General features: G+C 32.0%; 2 protein-coding genes across 2 annotated transcripts; one reads left to right on the top strand and one right to left on the bottom strand.

The window, feature by feature from the left end:
* Positions 1 to 5,197: 5,197 nt before the first annotated feature.
* LOTGIDRAFT_74595 (hypothetical protein) lies at positions 5,198 to 5,977 on the top strand (the record flags this gene model as incomplete). The annotated part of the gene is made up of 1 exon (XM_009048903.1): positions 5,198 to 5,977. A coding segment is annotated over one exon (780 nt), but the record flags the coding sequence as incomplete, so codon positions are not given.
* Positions 5,978 to 10,066: 4,089 nt separating this feature from the next.
* Positions 10,067 to 19,331, bottom strand: LOTGIDRAFT_230536 (hypothetical protein; the record flags this gene model as incomplete). The annotated part of the gene is made up of 14 exons (XM_009048902.1): positions 10,067 to 10,083; positions 10,912 to 11,028; positions 11,336 to 11,840; positions 12,189 to 12,415; positions 12,953 to 13,147; positions 13,911 to 14,130; positions 15,107 to 15,294; positions 15,770 to 15,982; positions 16,300 to 16,461; positions 16,891 to 17,028; positions 17,432 to 17,590; positions 17,841 to 18,107; positions 18,583 to 18,735; positions 19,319 to 19,331. The coding sequence occupies 14 exons, from the start codon at positions 19,329 to 19,331 to the stop codon at positions 10,067 to 10,069; spliced, it is 2,574 nt and encodes an 857-aa protein (XP_009047150.1).
* Between the last annotated feature and the right edge of the window lie 280 nt (positions 19,332 to 19,611).

The raw sequence follows: 19,611 nt of genomic DNA, 5'->3' as shown, positions 1-19,611 counted from the left end.
TACATAAATATATCTACAAGTGGCTATATTGTCACTGAAATAATCAGTCAATATCATAATTAATCTCCCATGTTATTATTAATAATCAAAATTGCTTTTACTGAAAAATGCTGTTTTATGCAAATAAGCCCACCCCCCCCCCCCCCCAACTTTTGCTGTGGTTTTTCCCTTTGTAGCATTAGTAATTCTCCTGTTCAGGTCCAAAGAAATATCCCATGACCATCATTTGGACTGGAAGCTCCCTGACTCTAGTTGACAAGGCCTATACACACACAAATTTTCATTGTAAAATCCAATTTTTTTATTTTATCCATTAGACTTGGCTGAAATGAGATTCCGTGGGGTCATTCGTTTGTCGAATCCAGTTTTGGTTGGAAGTTATTTATAAACCAGTTGCGGTTTTTCAATGAATATTCTTGTTGGGCGTCATAAATTTATGAATAGATGACAACATTTCAAACATTATTAATAAATATTGTATGTACTCCTAGATATTTATCGTCAGAAACGTTCAATTAATACTAACCAAATAAAACAATCAACAAAATTCTTTCCTCTTCTACTGGTTCCGGTTTAGGTGTGGTTGAAAATTAACTCCCCTTATACATCTCAGTCTTTATTATCCAGCCGTATTACAAGCTGAAAAGTTCTAAGTGAAAGATCCGTACTTATTCAATGGTTTTCTTTATTTCTCTACCGTCCCCTTTAACACACTTTTGCCAGCGATTCAGCAAGCCTTGATGCAGATCAAGGAGAAGCTTTCTTCAGCCACCTTTAAAAAAAATCAGTCACCACGGAATTTAGCATCATTAAGCTACTTAAGCGTACTGGGATAAGAAGAAAATCATCGGTATTTCAGGAATCTGACACGATTCTGATACGCTGTCCAAAGCTTGGGTAGGCTACCAGTCTCGCAGACGAGTTGGAAATATGACAAAAGTTTTTGTAGAGTGGGTGCCAAAGCTCTCATGAAAGATGTCATTTATATGCATATAAGATATTTAAACCCGAACTTCTTAAAGTGTACAGTGCCCCCCCCCCCCCCCCTTCCCTCACCAGTGATGCAGGTAAGAGGGGCTGACATGGAAAAAAATGTCTAATCGTTCAGATGGGACAATAACCGAGGCCCTGCGTGCTACAGGATGTGCCATTAAAGATCCCTCGACAGTTGAAAATCGAAAAAGTGCAAGCTAATGCCACTGTCTTAAAAACATTTCCCCCATTGCACCCTGCATGGTGTTGCCCGCCTTCATTAGCTCACATGGTGTAGAAAAGTAGGACGTAAAACTCCATTCATTTCATTTCATTTTTTGTATACAGTGGAAAAGGAAGGGGCATCAACACCTAACGTTTGTTTCATTCAGGGAGGTTACCACTGCTCTGAACTCTCAATAGATTCAGGGGCCGCTTAAATTGACCAATATAGGCCTATCCAGCAATGGCATAGCTCATGTTTTAAGGCAACTTTATAAGAAGAAATACTTTTATAATCTCTTTATGTAGGATTTGGACTTTGGACCATATTAAACTATTTTATTGTACCTAAATATACAAAATGTTTACTAAAAAATATTATTAGTCATGCAGTAGGCCTATCACATTACCGTTAAAAAGTATCCATTCGACCGTTTTACATAATTTCTACAGTTGTATAGCTTCACGCATAATAACATATAAAATTTGTTTTCGATCTTAAAAACGACTGAATAACACCAATTTACGTTAGGTATTTTGTTATTTATTTATTTTTTTATATCATTTAGGTAACAAACAAGAAATTTCCTTGCAATTCATAGATTTACGCCTTCTAGAGCGTTTTATACAAGCTACAAATCGAACGCGTTTAGCGTTTTCCGGAGCAACAGCTTAAAATTACTTTCGTTAAATATTTTTCAATTTATGATAAGAATCATCCTTAATAAAATACTAAAAAATATCAAGTTTGTCATAGAATCCATATAGATTTGTGCCTTTTAGAGAGCGGTAATGAGCATATGGGACGAAATAGCTTTTCAGAGTCTTTACGAACAATTATTGCGGACAGTGGTAACGAGGACAATATACCTATTACATACGATTATCTATACTAAAACATTTCCGTTATTTTAATAATACTCCAACCAGACTAGTTTAGAAACCAATACATGTATAGGTGTAATTTATATTAAAACATTGAACCGCGCCCAACCACATAGCTATTATCCAATCAAAAAGTTAAAACTTGTTCTTTACTTTTAGGTTGACTTTTCATTTTCACAACTAATTTATATCAAAATAAACCGCAATAGGTTTAGATAATGAGTGGATTTTAATTTTCTGGACATGTTACCTAGTGTCATTTTTTGTGTTGCCAAAACAGAGTGTATATAAACATCTTGTGAAATTAGTGATGCGTTTGACCTACTTTAACCAGCCCGTGAATAACTGTATTTGACTCGTAGCCTATTGATAATTAATTAACACAAGAATTAGCACGCTTTAGGACTGAAATGCAATATACGCAGTAAGTACAAGAAGAAAATTGTTTTAATCTTCATTTGGTTGTAATAGAATACAACAAATATCCTCAAACTAGTTTGCCTCACACAGTTCTATATTTAGATGCACTTAGTTCGTTTAAATTGCAAGTTTATTTATCTGGCTAGAAAGCATGAACATTGATCATTTTAAGAAATGTTTTCTGCATGGATCATATTTTCTGACAGCAAGGCTAAAGAAATGAATCTATTACCAGAAAGGAATTGTTACGATTTATCTAATATAATGATTGCATATAGGTCACTGTCTCATTACTCGCTGTCCTTCGACCGGAAAACTTTCTATATCCTATTGTACAATATTTAGACGAGTTGACTACAGTAAATAAAATGTTTCAGTGTTAAATTGAAATCAGAGAATGATAACAAACAGGAACTTTATTCAAAGTGTGGTATTATGCTTTTTAGTGACGAGTCTCAATTAGAAATGCAATGAATCATCAGTTTTCTAGGCCTACTTTTCTGCACCGGATTTTGGTTGATAAATACGGGTAGCGCCAGACAGTGCGTATATATATATAATGAGGGAAATTGTGCCAGGATAGCGGCATTGTCTCTCCGAACGGCATCATTTACAGGGGAAAACAGGGTTGAAAAATCTGAAATTATTATATCGACCTATGACGAGATTGAACCTTTGAAATTCAGATTTGCGAGCTAGTCTAAAACACTCAATGATCCACCGCGGCTCCTCAAGTCTCAATTAGGGCATAAAACCTTTGAAGTGAACATATTACCTAAATTTCTAAGGATGTCCTTAGAATCTATCTGAGGTTCTATCCTCAATCAAAGTGGTATGCAGTCTAGAAAATGTTCTTAAATATGTCTTTAAGGTACCTAATCAGTAAATTATTCTTAGCAGGTGAACTCACGATAGCTGCCAACCCAGCGATTGTTGAGGTAGAGAAAGTCCAACGCAATTTGCGACGTCTTAGAAATATTCCGTGACCGTGAGAACCCTATACTATGGATATCTGCAATAATCAAAGAGTTGTACATGAGATTTCGCTTTAACAGAGTGGGTATTTTCTTCATCACAGATCTACTGGCTAATAAAATAGAGCCTCGTACCTACAGGAACCATGCTATCCCTCCTTGACTACAGGTGTTCGTTGCTCTGAGGTTTTATACATGTGGTAGCTTCCATCAGGTTATTGCAGACGCTATAAAGATACACCGAAGCACAGTAGCCTTATCGGATTGTAATAACCGTGCTCTTATCAGAAGGATTAATGAATCCAACTTCCTGCTATCAATTCTGTCTTTTATGAAATCGCCAATTTCCCTTATGTAATAGGTGTTGTTGATGGTACTCACATAAAGATAATATCCCTAAATGATCATGACGCCGACTATGTGAATCCGAAGAACTACCATTCTATAAATGTACAGGCCCTAGGTGATGACCCGGCAGCACTCAAGACTCATGAAAGTGAAATGGGAGAATCATTTGAAAGAAGAGAACATAACGTCGTATACTACTAAGGGACAGCGGGTATCTCTGCCTGCAAATCCTGGATTCTCATCCCATATCTTACCCCCAAAATCGCCCCAGCAGAGATATAATAGAGCACACTGTCTCTGTGATGAAATTCGTGTGGATTCTAGCAACAGATAACAGTGCAGTAAGGACATTCTTAAGGTGGTCTATGCAACATCCTTAAATATCGTCCTTGGCTAAGGATTTTCTTAACTGGTTAAGGAAAGATTTTCACTAAAGTTTTATACATACGGGCCCTGGGTCAGAGAGCAATATTATTTAGGGTTATAAAGGTTACTTATTAAAATCTCACACAAACACAAATAGTTCAGCTTATGATCTCTTGTCTTTTCTCATATTCAAAACTGAATATTAAGGTTCAAAATAATGGCGATTGACTATTATGGCGTCTTTGGTAGTTATAGAATTAAATGTCACAACGAGGGGGGATTATCTGATTATCGTGTTGAATATTTAGTTCATTTGCCAACACGGTGTGTTGATTAATCCAGTTTAGTGTACAAGAGTTATTATATAATACTATCAAGTCTGGATACGAGTCTTGTTTTATCCTATGCTATTGACTATTTCGTAAAACAAAATCGTCAAAACTGGTAAAGTCTGTATGCGAAATACCTACCACTAAAATCGATAGTTATCCTCATTTCTCGTGGTACAAATAAACATAGTACAGGGCACAAGGTATATCAAATATTTGTAACCTGTATAGTGTCAAACAAGCGACACTAGTGAGCCCATATGTAAGGTACTTCCTTATAACTATGACTTTATCAATCATATATACAGGCAAATATGTTTGACCTCCCATATATTAATAGGTCGTTTCTGAAGATTCCTGACTTGATCAAGAAATGAAACTGCTAACATAAATTTACAAATCCTAATGTTAAATTTCGTCGTCACAATTTCTGTATATGTGTTTGCACGAAGGCAAACATTTTTAACAATCAGTGTTTATGCTTAAAACTACCATTCATCATATGAGAATAATGATACTAAAGGGTATAAAGCATAGGCTACAAGACAAATTAATTCATTGCTTTATGATAATTTCTCTATTTTAGATATGGATGGTCTACTAAGAAATAAGCTACCAAAACAGTTTCAACCATTATTTAAAGCCCAAAGAACTCAATTCCAAGAGAAAGTTTTGGTTACATTTCGGGAGCCGTACATACTACGTGGTTATCGATTAACTAACAAACCATGGCATTATTATTTAGTCAGTTTATTTAATTGGCATAATGAAACGATAAATATATGGACACATCTTTTATCTTTTATTTACATAGTATTGCATATAATCAATTTATGTGAAAAGTATGATGTAATGAATACAAGTGAAGGCGCTGTTGTATTAGGTTATTCTTTCGGTGCCTTATCGTTGACGTCTTTTAGTACCATAGCACATCTCTTTCATTCGAAAAGTTTACGTCATCATTACGAATTTTTTATGCTGGATTATTTTGGTGTTTCTTTATATTCCCTTGGGTGTGGTATTCTAACTATTTATAGATTTTGTCCCGAGAACAGCTTCCAGATTTTGCAAACATTTTATCTTCCGTTACATTTAATTCTGTGTTATAACAACTTCTTGTCAATTAGTACTGCTAAACTTTATTTCTTTGGAGTGATTCGTAAATGCTTGACAGTGTCAGCATGTTTATTGTCTACAATATCAATGTTGTATCCTTTATTGTGTACATATTACGAGTGTTTCAACGATACAGCTTGTCATATTTCTTCTTTAAATCATCTTGGATTAATGTATGTGTTCTTGTTTCTTTCAACGGTTGCTTATCTTGCTCATCAACCAGAAATGTCCAACCTGGGAATGTGTGATATAGTAGGACATAGCCACCAGTGGTTTCATGTCTTTGTATTTTGTACAATATTAGCTCAATACAATGCTATGGAGAAAGAGATAGATCTGAATAAAGGAGTAATTAGTGAAGTTCAGTTATCAACTATAGTAATCTACTTTTTACTATTATTAAGTCTTAATTCAGTAACATTTTTGTTTCTTCAACCAGCTTTAAAACGGAAAGTGGTTGATATAGAAAATACCAACCATATAAAACAGAAATAGTTTCATGCACGACATTAATTTTGTGATATGCCTTAGCCATTTTAACTGCACAATCCGTTTCTACTTAGTAAAACAACAAATTGACTTCTGCTCGTTATTTTCTAAAATATATATATTTTTTGTTTTGTTTTTGACCAATTGAGGAATGGATTTATTTTGTTATCAGAAAGTGTGTACTTTTGTAAAGTTATTTTTTAAATATTATATTATAATTATGCAAATTATTTTATCTTTTTTTTGTGGATTCTTATATATGAATAGGATACCCCCGTCTCACTGGGATGCTGATGGCAAAAGAAAATTAGCTAGACATCGTGCCTGGTCGAACCCAATTCCAACTATCAGCTTTAGCTCGAATTTGCAATTGGCATGAAGCATTTAGCACAAACTTCCCAAAAGTAATTTCCATGACCAAATTGCCTTCCAAATGCTTTCCAGATGTAGGTCAATTCTTCCCAAACTCATTATTTTCCTCTTTAGGGTAGTCATCCGGAAGGCATTTTGTTCTCGTTAGCAAAATTTACAGGCAGTTTTTGACCATATGCTTAATTAAAGTGGTTGCTGAAATTAGGATACTAACAATCGCTAATACAATAAAATTACTTTTAATTATAATTTACAATAGTTTATTTAAAACAAGTATAAGTTTATACAACAAGGATGATTGAAGATGATATGATGATGTGGACTATATACATTTATAATCTATCACATTCAGGCAGTCAATTATAGATAGAAAATAATTGTTCCATTATAACAAGGAAATATTCGAAGTGAACACAAAGAAATGCGATTTTAAGTATTGGGACCATAAATCTTAAAAATAGTATATCATTTACACGTAATTACAAAAAGGATTATTTGCCCTTATCTTATGAAAATACCAAAATATTGCACAAATCTGCATTAAATAAATAAAAGCCATCTGAAGCAATCATAACAATATTTTTCAACAGAGTAAACAGATTCAAATAAATTATTCCTGTATTTTTGTACACATTATTTAGATTGTGTTATTTGAGTGATCGAGATTCCAGCGGTTAAAAAATCGGTTGAAATAAAACTCAAATGAAGAAATATTTAGTCCATTATTTCGTTATATTTACTAACTCTAGCGCTTTTCTGCGAAAAAATGGCACGAGGGACAACACTTTCGATATGACCTCAAATGTTGATACAAAATGACTAACTGATAATACTGTTTATTCCTTAAAAAAACATGCCGCCCTTAGATAACAAGTAAAATGGATTTCAGAAAAGGGAGGGAATGCGTCTTAAATTCTGATACTCTATTGATGCAGTAAGGTAAAATATCCTATAGTATTGTTCAGATTCGTGGATTTGTGGAAACTTCAAATTTTACGCAGAACATTTTAATAGTGGAAAGACAACAGTCCTTCCTCAGATCCACAGTGATTGATTTACCTGTGCAGAATGTATTAGATTTAAAATAATGATAGGATTAAAATTTACTCTCCTAGAAAATAATTTGTATCCCCACTTTATTTCTTAAAAAATAGAATTTTCATACGTTTAAGCACCAGAATATGAATTAGGATCATGAGGGTGGCGCGCTGCTACAGATGAGTATTATAATTTATTCCTATGCGTTCATTACAATTAAACTACAAATATAAAGCTATTGCTACTGTTAAAAATAAGATTTTCTTCTTGAGTTCTTGATGTCGCAAGATAAATGACTGGAGTATTGAAGATGTTGAAGATGAGAAGATTACTGTTCCCTGATGATAAATATCTAAGACATGGATTCATCGTTATTTGAACTGCTGTAAAAGCTACTCTATACAAAGGCGTATAAATACACGGTTCTTGAAGTATTGATGGAAATCGTCAGTCTTTCATATGAAGTCTTCTGATCGCCGATGCCAAAGTAGCAAGTTTTGTATCGATGTAAAAAAAAAAGCCTTTTGGGTATTTTCCGCAGAGATACATTGAATTGAAACTTTGAAATAATAAAGGATGAGATGCCTGCCAAAATTCAATTCAGCAACCATTATGGCAAAAAAGGTTTTGACAACAATATCACAAATTATCTGAATTAAGTCATTATAGCGCTGCCATGATCCTACAGAGGATTCCTTTCCTACCGAAATGATTGGCTTTCAACTAGGTGGACTGTGCACCAGTTCTGTTAACGGAAATCTACCGCTTGAACATACTTTTTTTTAACTTTGTCAATATTCATCAGTGGGACAACCAGGTGCCATATAAAACGACATATCCATTAAACTAAGTAATTATTGAATCTCGCTTCTAAGCACGTTTTAAAACTACTTTGTTCACTGGATTATTACTTCGTTTTATGGATTTATTGGATTTTAGAGGGATCCTCTTGTATAGTTTTGACACGAGTCCATTGATGAACAAGGGAATCATTTTAGTCAAGTTTAAAATTTTAATTTTATGGTCATCCCAAGAGGTAGTATAACTTAAAATACACATCTGTAATGAGTTCAATGTCTTATTCTATTGATTCTTAAAAAGGTTAGGTTATACCAACGTATACAATGGGCATAATTTATCTCTGTGACGGACATCTACGAAGCCCGGGTGAAATTTTTCATTTAAGGTTGTAAATCTCGTATCTCGGTAGCTAGTTTTAGGGCATGAGTGGTAATAAATTCCCATTCAAGTGATGGTGAACACTGCCACACCGAGTTGAGTGAAGAACTGTATCTTGGTTGAATTGTAATACGAATTCCGGATATGGTTCATCAATCCCTGCAGGCCTCAAACAACACAGTCTGAAATGTCTGCCTCTATTCGAACCTCTGATGGATATTTTGACAGTTGTCAATGGAGTAGAGTCAGGAAAATAGGCCCTGTTGTATAGAGACTGTTGTATAGAGATTCTCCACACCTCCGAAGATGACTTTTTTTCTGTCTATACACCAGTCGACATCTGTCTGTATAGCTATCAGAGGATGGAAAGGAGACAAGTGTTTCGGTCTTCTAACAATATATAGAACAGTTGGATATTAAATCATAAAGAATTATTTATGGTGATTCTTTTTTTACATCATCATGTTATATATAATACAATTAATTCTCCTACTGTCTCTTGAGCAAATAGTTAACCAAGACAAAAACAAAAATAACAATTCAAATAAGTCAAAAACTTTACCATATATCATATTGCTCTAATCTTTGTGCTGATTATCTGAATTAAAAGGGGAGTATGCACGAGGTACACAATAACAAGAACTGTTAATTTCTCCTTTTGAGAACATATCATTATATATAAATTTCTGTTAAAATTGTAAATGGACTCAGACCAATAAAATATTTTATGCAAATTGTATATGAATGTAGTCTGTGCTATTTTAAGAATTTTTCTCTCCCCCCACCCTTAATTGTCAGTCTAGTTTTGGAATATGATGCCCAAAATTGCATTTTCTTTCAGATTTTTTGAGATATGAAAAGATTTATAGGTTGAAATCTAGAAATAGATTTTCATGTGACATATTACACAGTTTTCAACAAGACTTCTGAAAAAGGTTATAACCATTGTGGTTTAATGTGTAAAAAGAGGGTAGATGTTCTGAATAATCAATCTTGAGTTACCGTATCTATTAATGTTATCAGATGGAGTAATAATTGTTTTATGAGGCTTCACTTGCTTTTGATAGAGTCTAATTTTTAAACTTTTTACAATAACCTTCAGTTTTAACTCTGTTATTTTATAGACATTTCAAAATATACAAAATAGAGTCTGTGCATACTCCCACTTTACTATTGTTTCAAAAGAGAAATAGTTTGTGCACATCTTAGAATAAAACCAAACATTCTACTTTATTTCTTTTAAGTTACAATGTTACAACTTATGAACACAAATTAAGTCTACAGGTCTGTTTAGTTTCTACCTCAAATTACAGTAGAATGTTCCTGTTAATATTTAGAATTGTTCCCAGATGTGCATCAATATTTTTGCTTGACTACAACAGAAACAACATTTATCTTTGAACTTTTCAAACAAGTTGCATTTAAAGTTTCATTGTACGTTTGATATGGTAACATCCTGACCATACATGCCAAATTAAAGGTATACTACCTCTTAGGATGACCAAAAAATCAAAATCTTTAAACTGGGTTGATCATCAGTGGACTTACCGGGTGTCATAACTATACGAAAGAATCCCTTGATAATCAAATAAATCCATTAAAAATCATGTTTCAATAATTATTTAGTTTAATAGATATATGATGTTATATAGAGATTCTATTCTTTAGTCATGACACCTTTTAAGTCCAACTGATGAATATATACATTTGTTGACCAAGTTTGAAACTTTAAATTTTTTGTTATTTCTAAAAGGTAGTATCCTTTTAAAGATTCGAATTGAAGTTTAAATAATACAAATTGTGTTTCAACAACTCTGTAAAAACACATGAATTGCCCTGCACAGTTTTTTTTTGACAAAGGCACTAAATTGATTTCCATAAAATATAACAGATTCAATGGTCCATAAAAATGGAAATAAATATTTTGTAATATATTAAAATAATATTATGCACATAATGTTTTTATACATCCTGAGTATTTTTTCACTAAAAATAATTGTTTGTAAATAAAGGCACCTTAATGAACACCAATAGAAACTAGCACTTTTTATCAAATTACAAGTAAAAAACGTTTCCAGTCTGTTTTCTGTGTGAAAGACAGTTTATGCCATTATGCACTATAAATAAGTTTCACAATTTGATTTTCTCGTTGTATACAATGAATTATGAACACATGAAATGAAATGTTTGGTGTCACACACCTTCATTTCTTTGAGACAAGTCTTCAGAACTTATTAAGTCTGTTGAAGGATTTCCTTGATGATTTTGATCTGAACTATTTTGTGATTTGTTGAACGTTGTGAATTCGATTGTTCCTTCTGAAAATAAATAAAGATATTTGACTAACATTTTTACAATAACAAAATCTTTTCACTGTTAAAATAGTGCTTAATACATTAATTTTACAGTAATATAGAAATTTTAAATATTAAAACAGAACCTGAAACATGTTGATTTACAACTGACCTATTTCAGCTGATGTCCCTACTCAGTGGAATTTGTTTTCGTGTCAGCACTTTAATACAAGCTGACATTATATGTAAAAAGAAGTGCAATTATGACTTTTAAATGAAAATATACTGTAGCAGCCATTTTTTAAAAAGACAATATGTGAATTCTACCTACCATTACTACTGAGGTCTGTGTTGGTTGCTTGATCACGTGTGAGATTTTCACCATTATGACGATGTTTTCCTCTATGTCTCTGTTTACTATGACCTGAATGCTTATGTGATAAACTATCATGTGACTGATTCAGATCCAAATTTTGGGAAAGTCTGTGAGAAATTCTTTCATGGGATTGATTGCAGAGTCCATAGCCTGGCAATACTGAGGATGGCATTGGAGAATTCCTATCACAGGTATCACCACCTGAATACACTGTATCACTATCGTATGTATGTTCAGGTAAAGTTTGATCATAATGATGATTTGAACAACAGTCATAATTATATACAATAGCTTCATTATTATCACCAGTATGATCACTTTTATTATTATCACAAAGCATAGGTTGTGATGCTTCTTCATTTGAGAGCATCACTTTTTTATTACTGTTTATATTATTAAAATTATTATCACTTGTATTTACATGACCAAATGCCCTTACACTACCATTACCAATATGATTCTAAAAATAAAAAAAAATATAACTTGAATTCAAATTTTCTAAATATTTTCCTCTGATCAATAGAGCACAAGCACTATGCTACTATGGTCCATGCTATTCAGCTAGTTACTGACATTCTCCCTTGTATTTATAATTGATGAAACCATAATATCAGTTGATATACATAGGGATGTATCATATATCATCTTGATTTTCAAATACTTATATAGCTTAGTAAATACACCTTGACTTTAATGCAACAAAAAGAGGCAGTAGAGTTTTTTTACCACAAAATGCCATTGTCTTGTAAGGTTTTTAAGCATTTTCAGAAGTGAGGTTTCTTTTATCATGATAATTTTGTATACTTACATGATAGTAAGTGCCCTTATCTGTATGTCTGGTTAAAGACATTGCCTCTGGATGTGGAGGAACAGGATTAACATTTATGTTCATTTTATTAGGTGAATGTGGTCCATGACCATTAGGTATATAGCCATTTGTAGGATATCCACCATTCATGTATTTTTTTCTAGTGCTATCAGTATAAATACGATGTGACTGATCGTGAAACTTTGAGTGAAGAACACCATTCATTACTACAATATATAATTACTATGTTAATTAGAGTTACATCATTTTCTTTATATTTCTAGAATGTCTAAAATCAACAATTAAACAAACACTACCTCTTAGAATAAACTTACATGACTAAAGAAGAGAATCTCTAAACAAAAACAAAATATCCATTAAACTAATTAATTATTGAAAAAAGCTTCTTAGCGTATTTCAAAATTACTTAGTTTAATGGATTTATTGGATTAAAGAGGTATTCTGTTGTTAGTCATGACACCAGGTAAGTCTACTGATGAACAAAGACTCATTTTAACCAAGTTTTAAAATTTCAATTTTTTGGTTAACCAAAGAAGTTTGACACATGCCACTGATTGATTACAAGGAAGATTTGGTAAAGAATGGAGTGATCAACAAAATTATTATTTTTCAACTTATGAATGTGGATCTTGTTATCATTATGAGGAGATAAATACAACATTTATTAGTCATCATACACAGTTCTTCAATGCAGTTATAAGGAGACAATTTATTGAAATATGTAACCAGACTACTGGACCTACCTGGCATTCTTCTCTGTTGTCTTTGTTTCCACCAACACATCAACATAAATACTATTAAAGCTAGTAGCATGATGCCCAATACAATTCCTAATATCATATATAGTTCCTGACCACTTGATGAGGTCATTGGGTTACCATGATCTATGGGCACTGATTGCGCTGGTCCGGAGGTTGTTTTTTCTACAATTGGTGGACCTACAATGAGATAATTGACATTATTAAATCCAAAATAATAACACAATGACAATCCTATAATCCTGTCACGCATTACTGTTATCAATAGTAATATTACTGTCTACAATTATCACTTCCACATAGGTTCCCTTCAGCACATAACTTACCCACAATAAACTATAATAACCAATCAAAGTAAGATTATATTACTATGATACAAAAATAACCCATGAAAAAAAAGTTTGACATGTTTTTATTAAGTATTTACAGGGTGTCTCAATTGAATTATTAATCGAATATTAATCGGTATTACTGCTGAATACTCAACAGTTGAATCATTTTAGGTTCAGATAATATTAATCTCATTGAAATTAGACCAAACTTTAGATTCGTATTTTATTAGCTTTTATTTCTGTCCAACCAATCCAGTTAAGGTCTTATGACTCCCTTCTTATTTCTTCGTCTTAATAACATTTGCCCAAACCTAATGACCTTTTCTTTTACCAATTAAATCACACAAGTCTGGACTGAACAGTCAATGGAAAAGCCTGTTTCAAAAGTGTTCAGCACATTGTTCAGTTTTAGATGACTTGATATGCTACTTTAGTTTGCTTCACATAATCCCTGGACTGGACAGGGACAGTTGTGTAGAGGAGTAAACTCATGTAAATATAAAAGCTAAAAAAAAGTTTGGTCTAATTTTAAAGCATTATATTTTTGTAATTTTTTGAATTATTGTAAGACAGAGAAAATATTTATATAAAAATATTTCATAATGACTTACCTCTGGTACGCTTTACTACAATTTTACTAAACTGACTTCTTCCATTGGAATTAAATGACTGCAGTTTGATAGCATAGTCTGTATGAGATGTTAAATTGACTAAAAAATAATGTCTTAATCCAATTTGGTTTAGAACAATTTCTTTAAAATCACCAGACTCATCATAAGGTTTAAAATGAACTATAAATCCTTTTAAATCTCTAGCATCAGGACCATTATACTATAAATAGAAATTATTATTAGATAAATATTAGCAGGGCAAGTCATAATATGCAGTAACAAAAATAAGCGTATCTACTTTGGTACTCAAATAAATACACTTTTATCAACAATGTAAACTTATTCTTGGTTTTTCAATAAAGATTAATATAGGTAGTTTACACCTGTTTCATAAATATCATTTGCTAATAACTTCCAACTGTCGAGGGATCTTTTAACGTGCAAAGCCTGTAGCACAAAGGGCCTCGGTTTATTATCACATCCGAACGACTAGACACTTTTTCCATGTCAGTCCCTCTTACCCCTCAAGGTATTATCTTGACCTATGTCGGGATTGAACCCTGAACCTTCAGGTTAAAGAGCAAGCGTTTAACTCACTGAGCCACCGTGGCTCCCTTATAATTACAGAAACCACAGATATTTGAGGGAAATGAGGAAAATAGAAGCCATAAAATATAATAATCAAATAAAAAAGCTAGAAACCCTTTTAACAATCTGTTTAAGGACAATACTATAATGAATGATGAAAAGGTTTGCCTATCAGAAATCTGAATTCGGAATTCAAAATTTTCAAAAGAATAATGTATCTTCCTTAAAGTAAACAAGCTATTAAGGACAGGTATATATGAAAAATTGTAAAGCAATTCTGATATTACTTAAGTTTCTGTTATTATATCCATAACATGAATAATGGCCCAGAACTTTACTGAAACCTAAAATTTTGATTAATGAACATCAAAAAATATCTGGACCCCTTTTCTAAAATGTTGATGGAAAAAGATTTATTAAATGTAAAAATGTATTTGTAGAAAAATACGTAAAATAACATTTGAAACTTAACATGTGAAAGCTTTTGAGAAACACTCATTATTTTTGGCATGATGGAATCGTCAATTCATAATGTTTAAGCTGATCTGTGATATTTTGAGAAACATAGTTCTGATGAAGAAGTTATGTTCTAACATTAAGGTACATACCATCCATTTCAGACTAATACCATAGATATTATTATTAGCAATAGGTTTGACTTCAACAATAATAGGTTCAGATGCTGGTACTGACTTGCCATCTGAATTATATTTTAACTGAAATCTTGGTGATAAATTACCAACTTTGTTATCATCATTGGTGTATACAGCTGCTATACGGAACTTATAATATCCTCCTGTTAAAAAATCAAATATACATGCTTTAAATACAGCTTTTAATTCAGACTCAGAGGATGTTAATATTTACATTTGAATTGTCGTAATAATTCGGCAATTTGAAAACATAACATACACAGCAGTAAGCCTCTATATATAACGGTTTTTGTACATCTCCAACAATAATTGTTTGCAATTTTCCAATCAATCAATATAGCAAACAAACAAAAAAACAGGGCAAATTGTTTACAACCCCAAAATTTGTCATCAGACCAAAAAACTCTGTTCTGTGAGAAATCTTTATAACTATATTTTTTTTTTTTTTTTATCAAGGTTAAAGAAAGTTTTCATCAGATTGGCCCAAGATTCTCTCTGATGTCACAGGTTTACTAGGAATCATTCAAAATCTAACTGCTGTAAAATTCTACCAGTGACAAGGTCAACCAGTTATTGTTTTTCTAATAAGTTTTTCTATTGAAACTAAATACTACTTACCCTTTTTTAAATGCTTTACTTCATACTGACGAACATGCTTTGATAGTTCATGATCTTCTGTTTTCCAGGAACTTTTTGATGGTGCCACTTCTTTATATTGCACTCTAAAGAATTTCACTGCCAGACCTTCATTTTTCTGTACAGTCCAATTCAACATAACAGATGAATCAGATAGCTGTGTGACTGTAGGTTGTGAAGGGGGTACCAAGATAACTAGAAATAAATATATATCACCCATTTTAATATTATAGATTTGATAAGATGTAGTGGTCTACTTTCAGTTTAGCTAGTTCAACATTTTCATGGTTATGATATATTGAATTTTTGTCCAGAAACTAAGTATTGGCCAGACTTCCATGTGACATATTGGAAAGTTTTCAACAAGATTTCTGGGAAAAATTATAGAAAGTTGAATTTTCGAGATTTAAGATAGAAACAGAGGGCAAATGAATTACCGGAGTGTGTTCAGATATGAGAGTCAATTAAAATAGTTATACATTTTACATTAATAAAATGATTAATTTACATACCTCTATTTCTATGTCTTCTTCTATTTTTGCCTTTCTTTTTTCTTCTTTTATCTTTTTTTCTATTTCGCTTTTTGTCTTTCCTAGATTTTTTAATATCATCTTCATCTATAGAAGTGGTCTCATTTGGGCTGTTGGTATTCATAATAGACAACCCTTCTCCATCTAAAACAATTCAGAATATGAGAATACATTACTACTGGAATGCCACATTTCAACTGTATATCAAAAAGTAGGGTTTTAATCTAAATTGAAGCTTGCTTTATATCAAACCGTCATGTTTCCACTTCAGTTAAGTTATTCTAGCATGGAATCAGATCATCCACCAAGTCTGTCACAAAGTGCTAGATTTTCCTATTTCCATATTTGGTTCAACTAACATTATATTGGCCTAATTGACACTCAATACCAGTGTGTGGATTCTATTTTTAGATTGAATACTGTTCCTATAATAATTACTAATGCACGTTTGTCAGGTGAAACAGGACATACTCAATCTTGAAAAAACCTGAATAGATTAACTATACAGACTATAGACATTTAGTTTAGATGAATCTTATACAAGAAGACTATAAAACAATGTTATGTACATACCTGCACCAAAAGGGTCCAGAACTTGACCTTTAACCCATAAATATATTGAAGCAGAAGCAACCCCAGCTTCATTACTGGCCATACATTGATAAATACCAACATCACTTTCTTCTAGTTTAGTTATCAATTTAGCTGTATCTATAAATTATAAAACATTATATCCATTGTAGGAATTCAACTTATAGCTTAACTTATCTATAAAAAAGACAATTATTACGGATAGATACTTGATAATTTTAATGTGGTTCTCACACGTCATCACATAATAGTGATGTTAAAAATAATAAATATTCTAAAAGTATCCCTCTATACTTATATGTCTTATTTATCTAAAACTTGTGTTTCTAATGTTTCATTTGAACAATAAGCTAATCTAGCTTACAAACTACAAATTTGTATGTAGATAATCAAAGACTGGAGTTATTTCCCCTTATACCTTTAATAGTGACTCCAAAAGTAACAGACAAAATTAAAATATTCTCTTGGAAAAATAAAAATATAAGTAAAATATACATAATAATAATATTTATCTGAAACATACCTCCATGAAGGATTTTGGTGTAGGAGTCTGTTAAAAGTTTGCCATTATGATACCATTGTACAGTAGGTTTAGGACGTCCCTGAACATTACAAATTATTCTTAAACTACTTCCCAATTCTCCTTCAATATGATTACTGGATACAGTGATTTTTGGCAGTTCTGTAAATAAAACAATTGATATTCATGGTTGTCAACAGGAAAATAATAGTTTGATATCCTATATTTAGCACTATACCTGGTCCTGGTTTTTTTTATTTTTAAAGACCTGATGAATTGAAAATACTGACAACAAAGATCCATTGAACGTATGTTCATTATTCTGACTATTTTCACTGGCTAATACTAACGTGTATTTCAAATTTTTCAACATAATAAATCTGTTATTTTTGTAGCATTTTTAATATATTACCTCTGACTTCTAAAGTAACAAATCTCTGTATTCCATTACTACTGCATAAATAGGTTCCTTCATCACGCAACTCTAGATTGTTTATATGTAAATTCCCTGAAATAACTTGAGAACGTGATTTTTTCAAGTAGCCATCATATTTAGTCCAATTGACTTTTGGTTCGGGTAAACCAGCAGATGGACATTCTAACACAGCATCATCACCAATATTTAATTTTATTTGGGAATTAGCGTCACTGTCTAAAATCCAGGTTGGTAATGGAGGATCTAAAATATACCAAAATTCATGGGATAATCAGGTTTGCCAATTCATAATAATTCACTTGAGCAATCAAATCATATCATAAATTAAAATCAGTTCATATCAATTCATGGTGGATCAGATCATATTTAGTTCAGTCAGTCTCAACCAATCAGAATCAATGCCTTCTTATGACCATATAAAGTATTGGTTTTGACTGATTAGAAAAAATTTGTAACACACTGACTATCTAAAATAATAACTTGAAGATATTAGTGTGGTTAATTTCCCAAAGGTCATGTATTATAAATATAATGATATATGCCTAGGTCATGTATCTAAAATAATAACTTGAAGATGGTAGTGTGGTTAATTTCCTAAAGGTCATGTATCTATAATAATAACATGAAAATGGGGATACAAATTATATCCCAAGGTCATGTATCTAAAAAAATAAGATGAAAATGGGGATACAATAAATATTGTATCTATAATAATTACCTGTAGATGGTGATACATTGAGTGTCACAATAAAATCAGATTTCTTGAGCTGTTCTGTGCTGGGATTATAAATGATACATTTATAGTCTCCTGACTCATCAACTTGAATATTTCTTAACACAATATTTCCTGATGGTAAAACTTCAATATCTTCTACAAAATAAGATACATAACATAAAATGAACATACATATCATCATAACTTCCTTAACAATTGGCTATTGTCAAATCAGCCAAAGAATAGACCTGTCTTAGTTGCAAATAATTGTATTATTGGAAATAACAATTAATTTTCATTTCTATATTCCTAAGGTTCTGTGTTTCTTTGACAAACAGCAACTGTCACATTCACTCTGAACATTTGGCCTGTAATCAACATGGTGGTAGTATAGCAAATTATATCATATACATATATCAGGAGATAATGTCTAGGCCCTTTTTTACAATAGCCAATTTCACTCAGACCATAAAAACTCCAAATCTACACCTAAAAATAGTAATAAGAAGAGCATAATATGTAAAGAGAACTGTCTTAAATTAGCTGGAACTACATGTATAGGCACTCAAATTTTTGTGGTCTGGGTCCAAAAAGCTGTAATGTCATAATCTCATAATTGTATGTAAGAGACATATCAAAATGATTGCCTCTATGAACTCTTGATTTTGGCCAGAAAGTCAAAAGTCAGTTTATGTGAAACTTAGATTTTATCATAAGACGAACTATCCCTTTAAAGTACCTTTATAATGCATGTGGAATGATTGTGACAGAAGCAATATACAGGTTATGAGGTATTAGGAGCAGTAATACATGTGTATTGAATGAACTTTATAGGAGTAAGATAAATCTATTAGACACAAGTTAAAACATTCAAGTGTATGTTATAAAATATAGAATCATTTATTTATAGTAGAATTCTATATACATGATAAGAAATATTTGAGCTGCATGAAGAAATTCTAACAGCTGTTATGTTTGTGATAGAAAGAGGAGGAAACTTAAAAGGGAGATAACTCAAATCACACCTGCTGT

The sequence above is a fragment of the Lottia gigantea genome, assembly GCF_000327385.1.
Source record: "Lottia gigantea unplaced genomic scaffold LOTGIsca_13, whole genome shotgun sequence".
NCBI classification, from domain to species: domain Eukaryota; kingdom Metazoa; phylum Mollusca; class Gastropoda; family Lottiidae; genus Lottia; species Lottia gigantea.
Note: the sequence above shows the minus strand (reverse complement) of the source record. Positions and strands in the feature narration are given on the sequence as shown.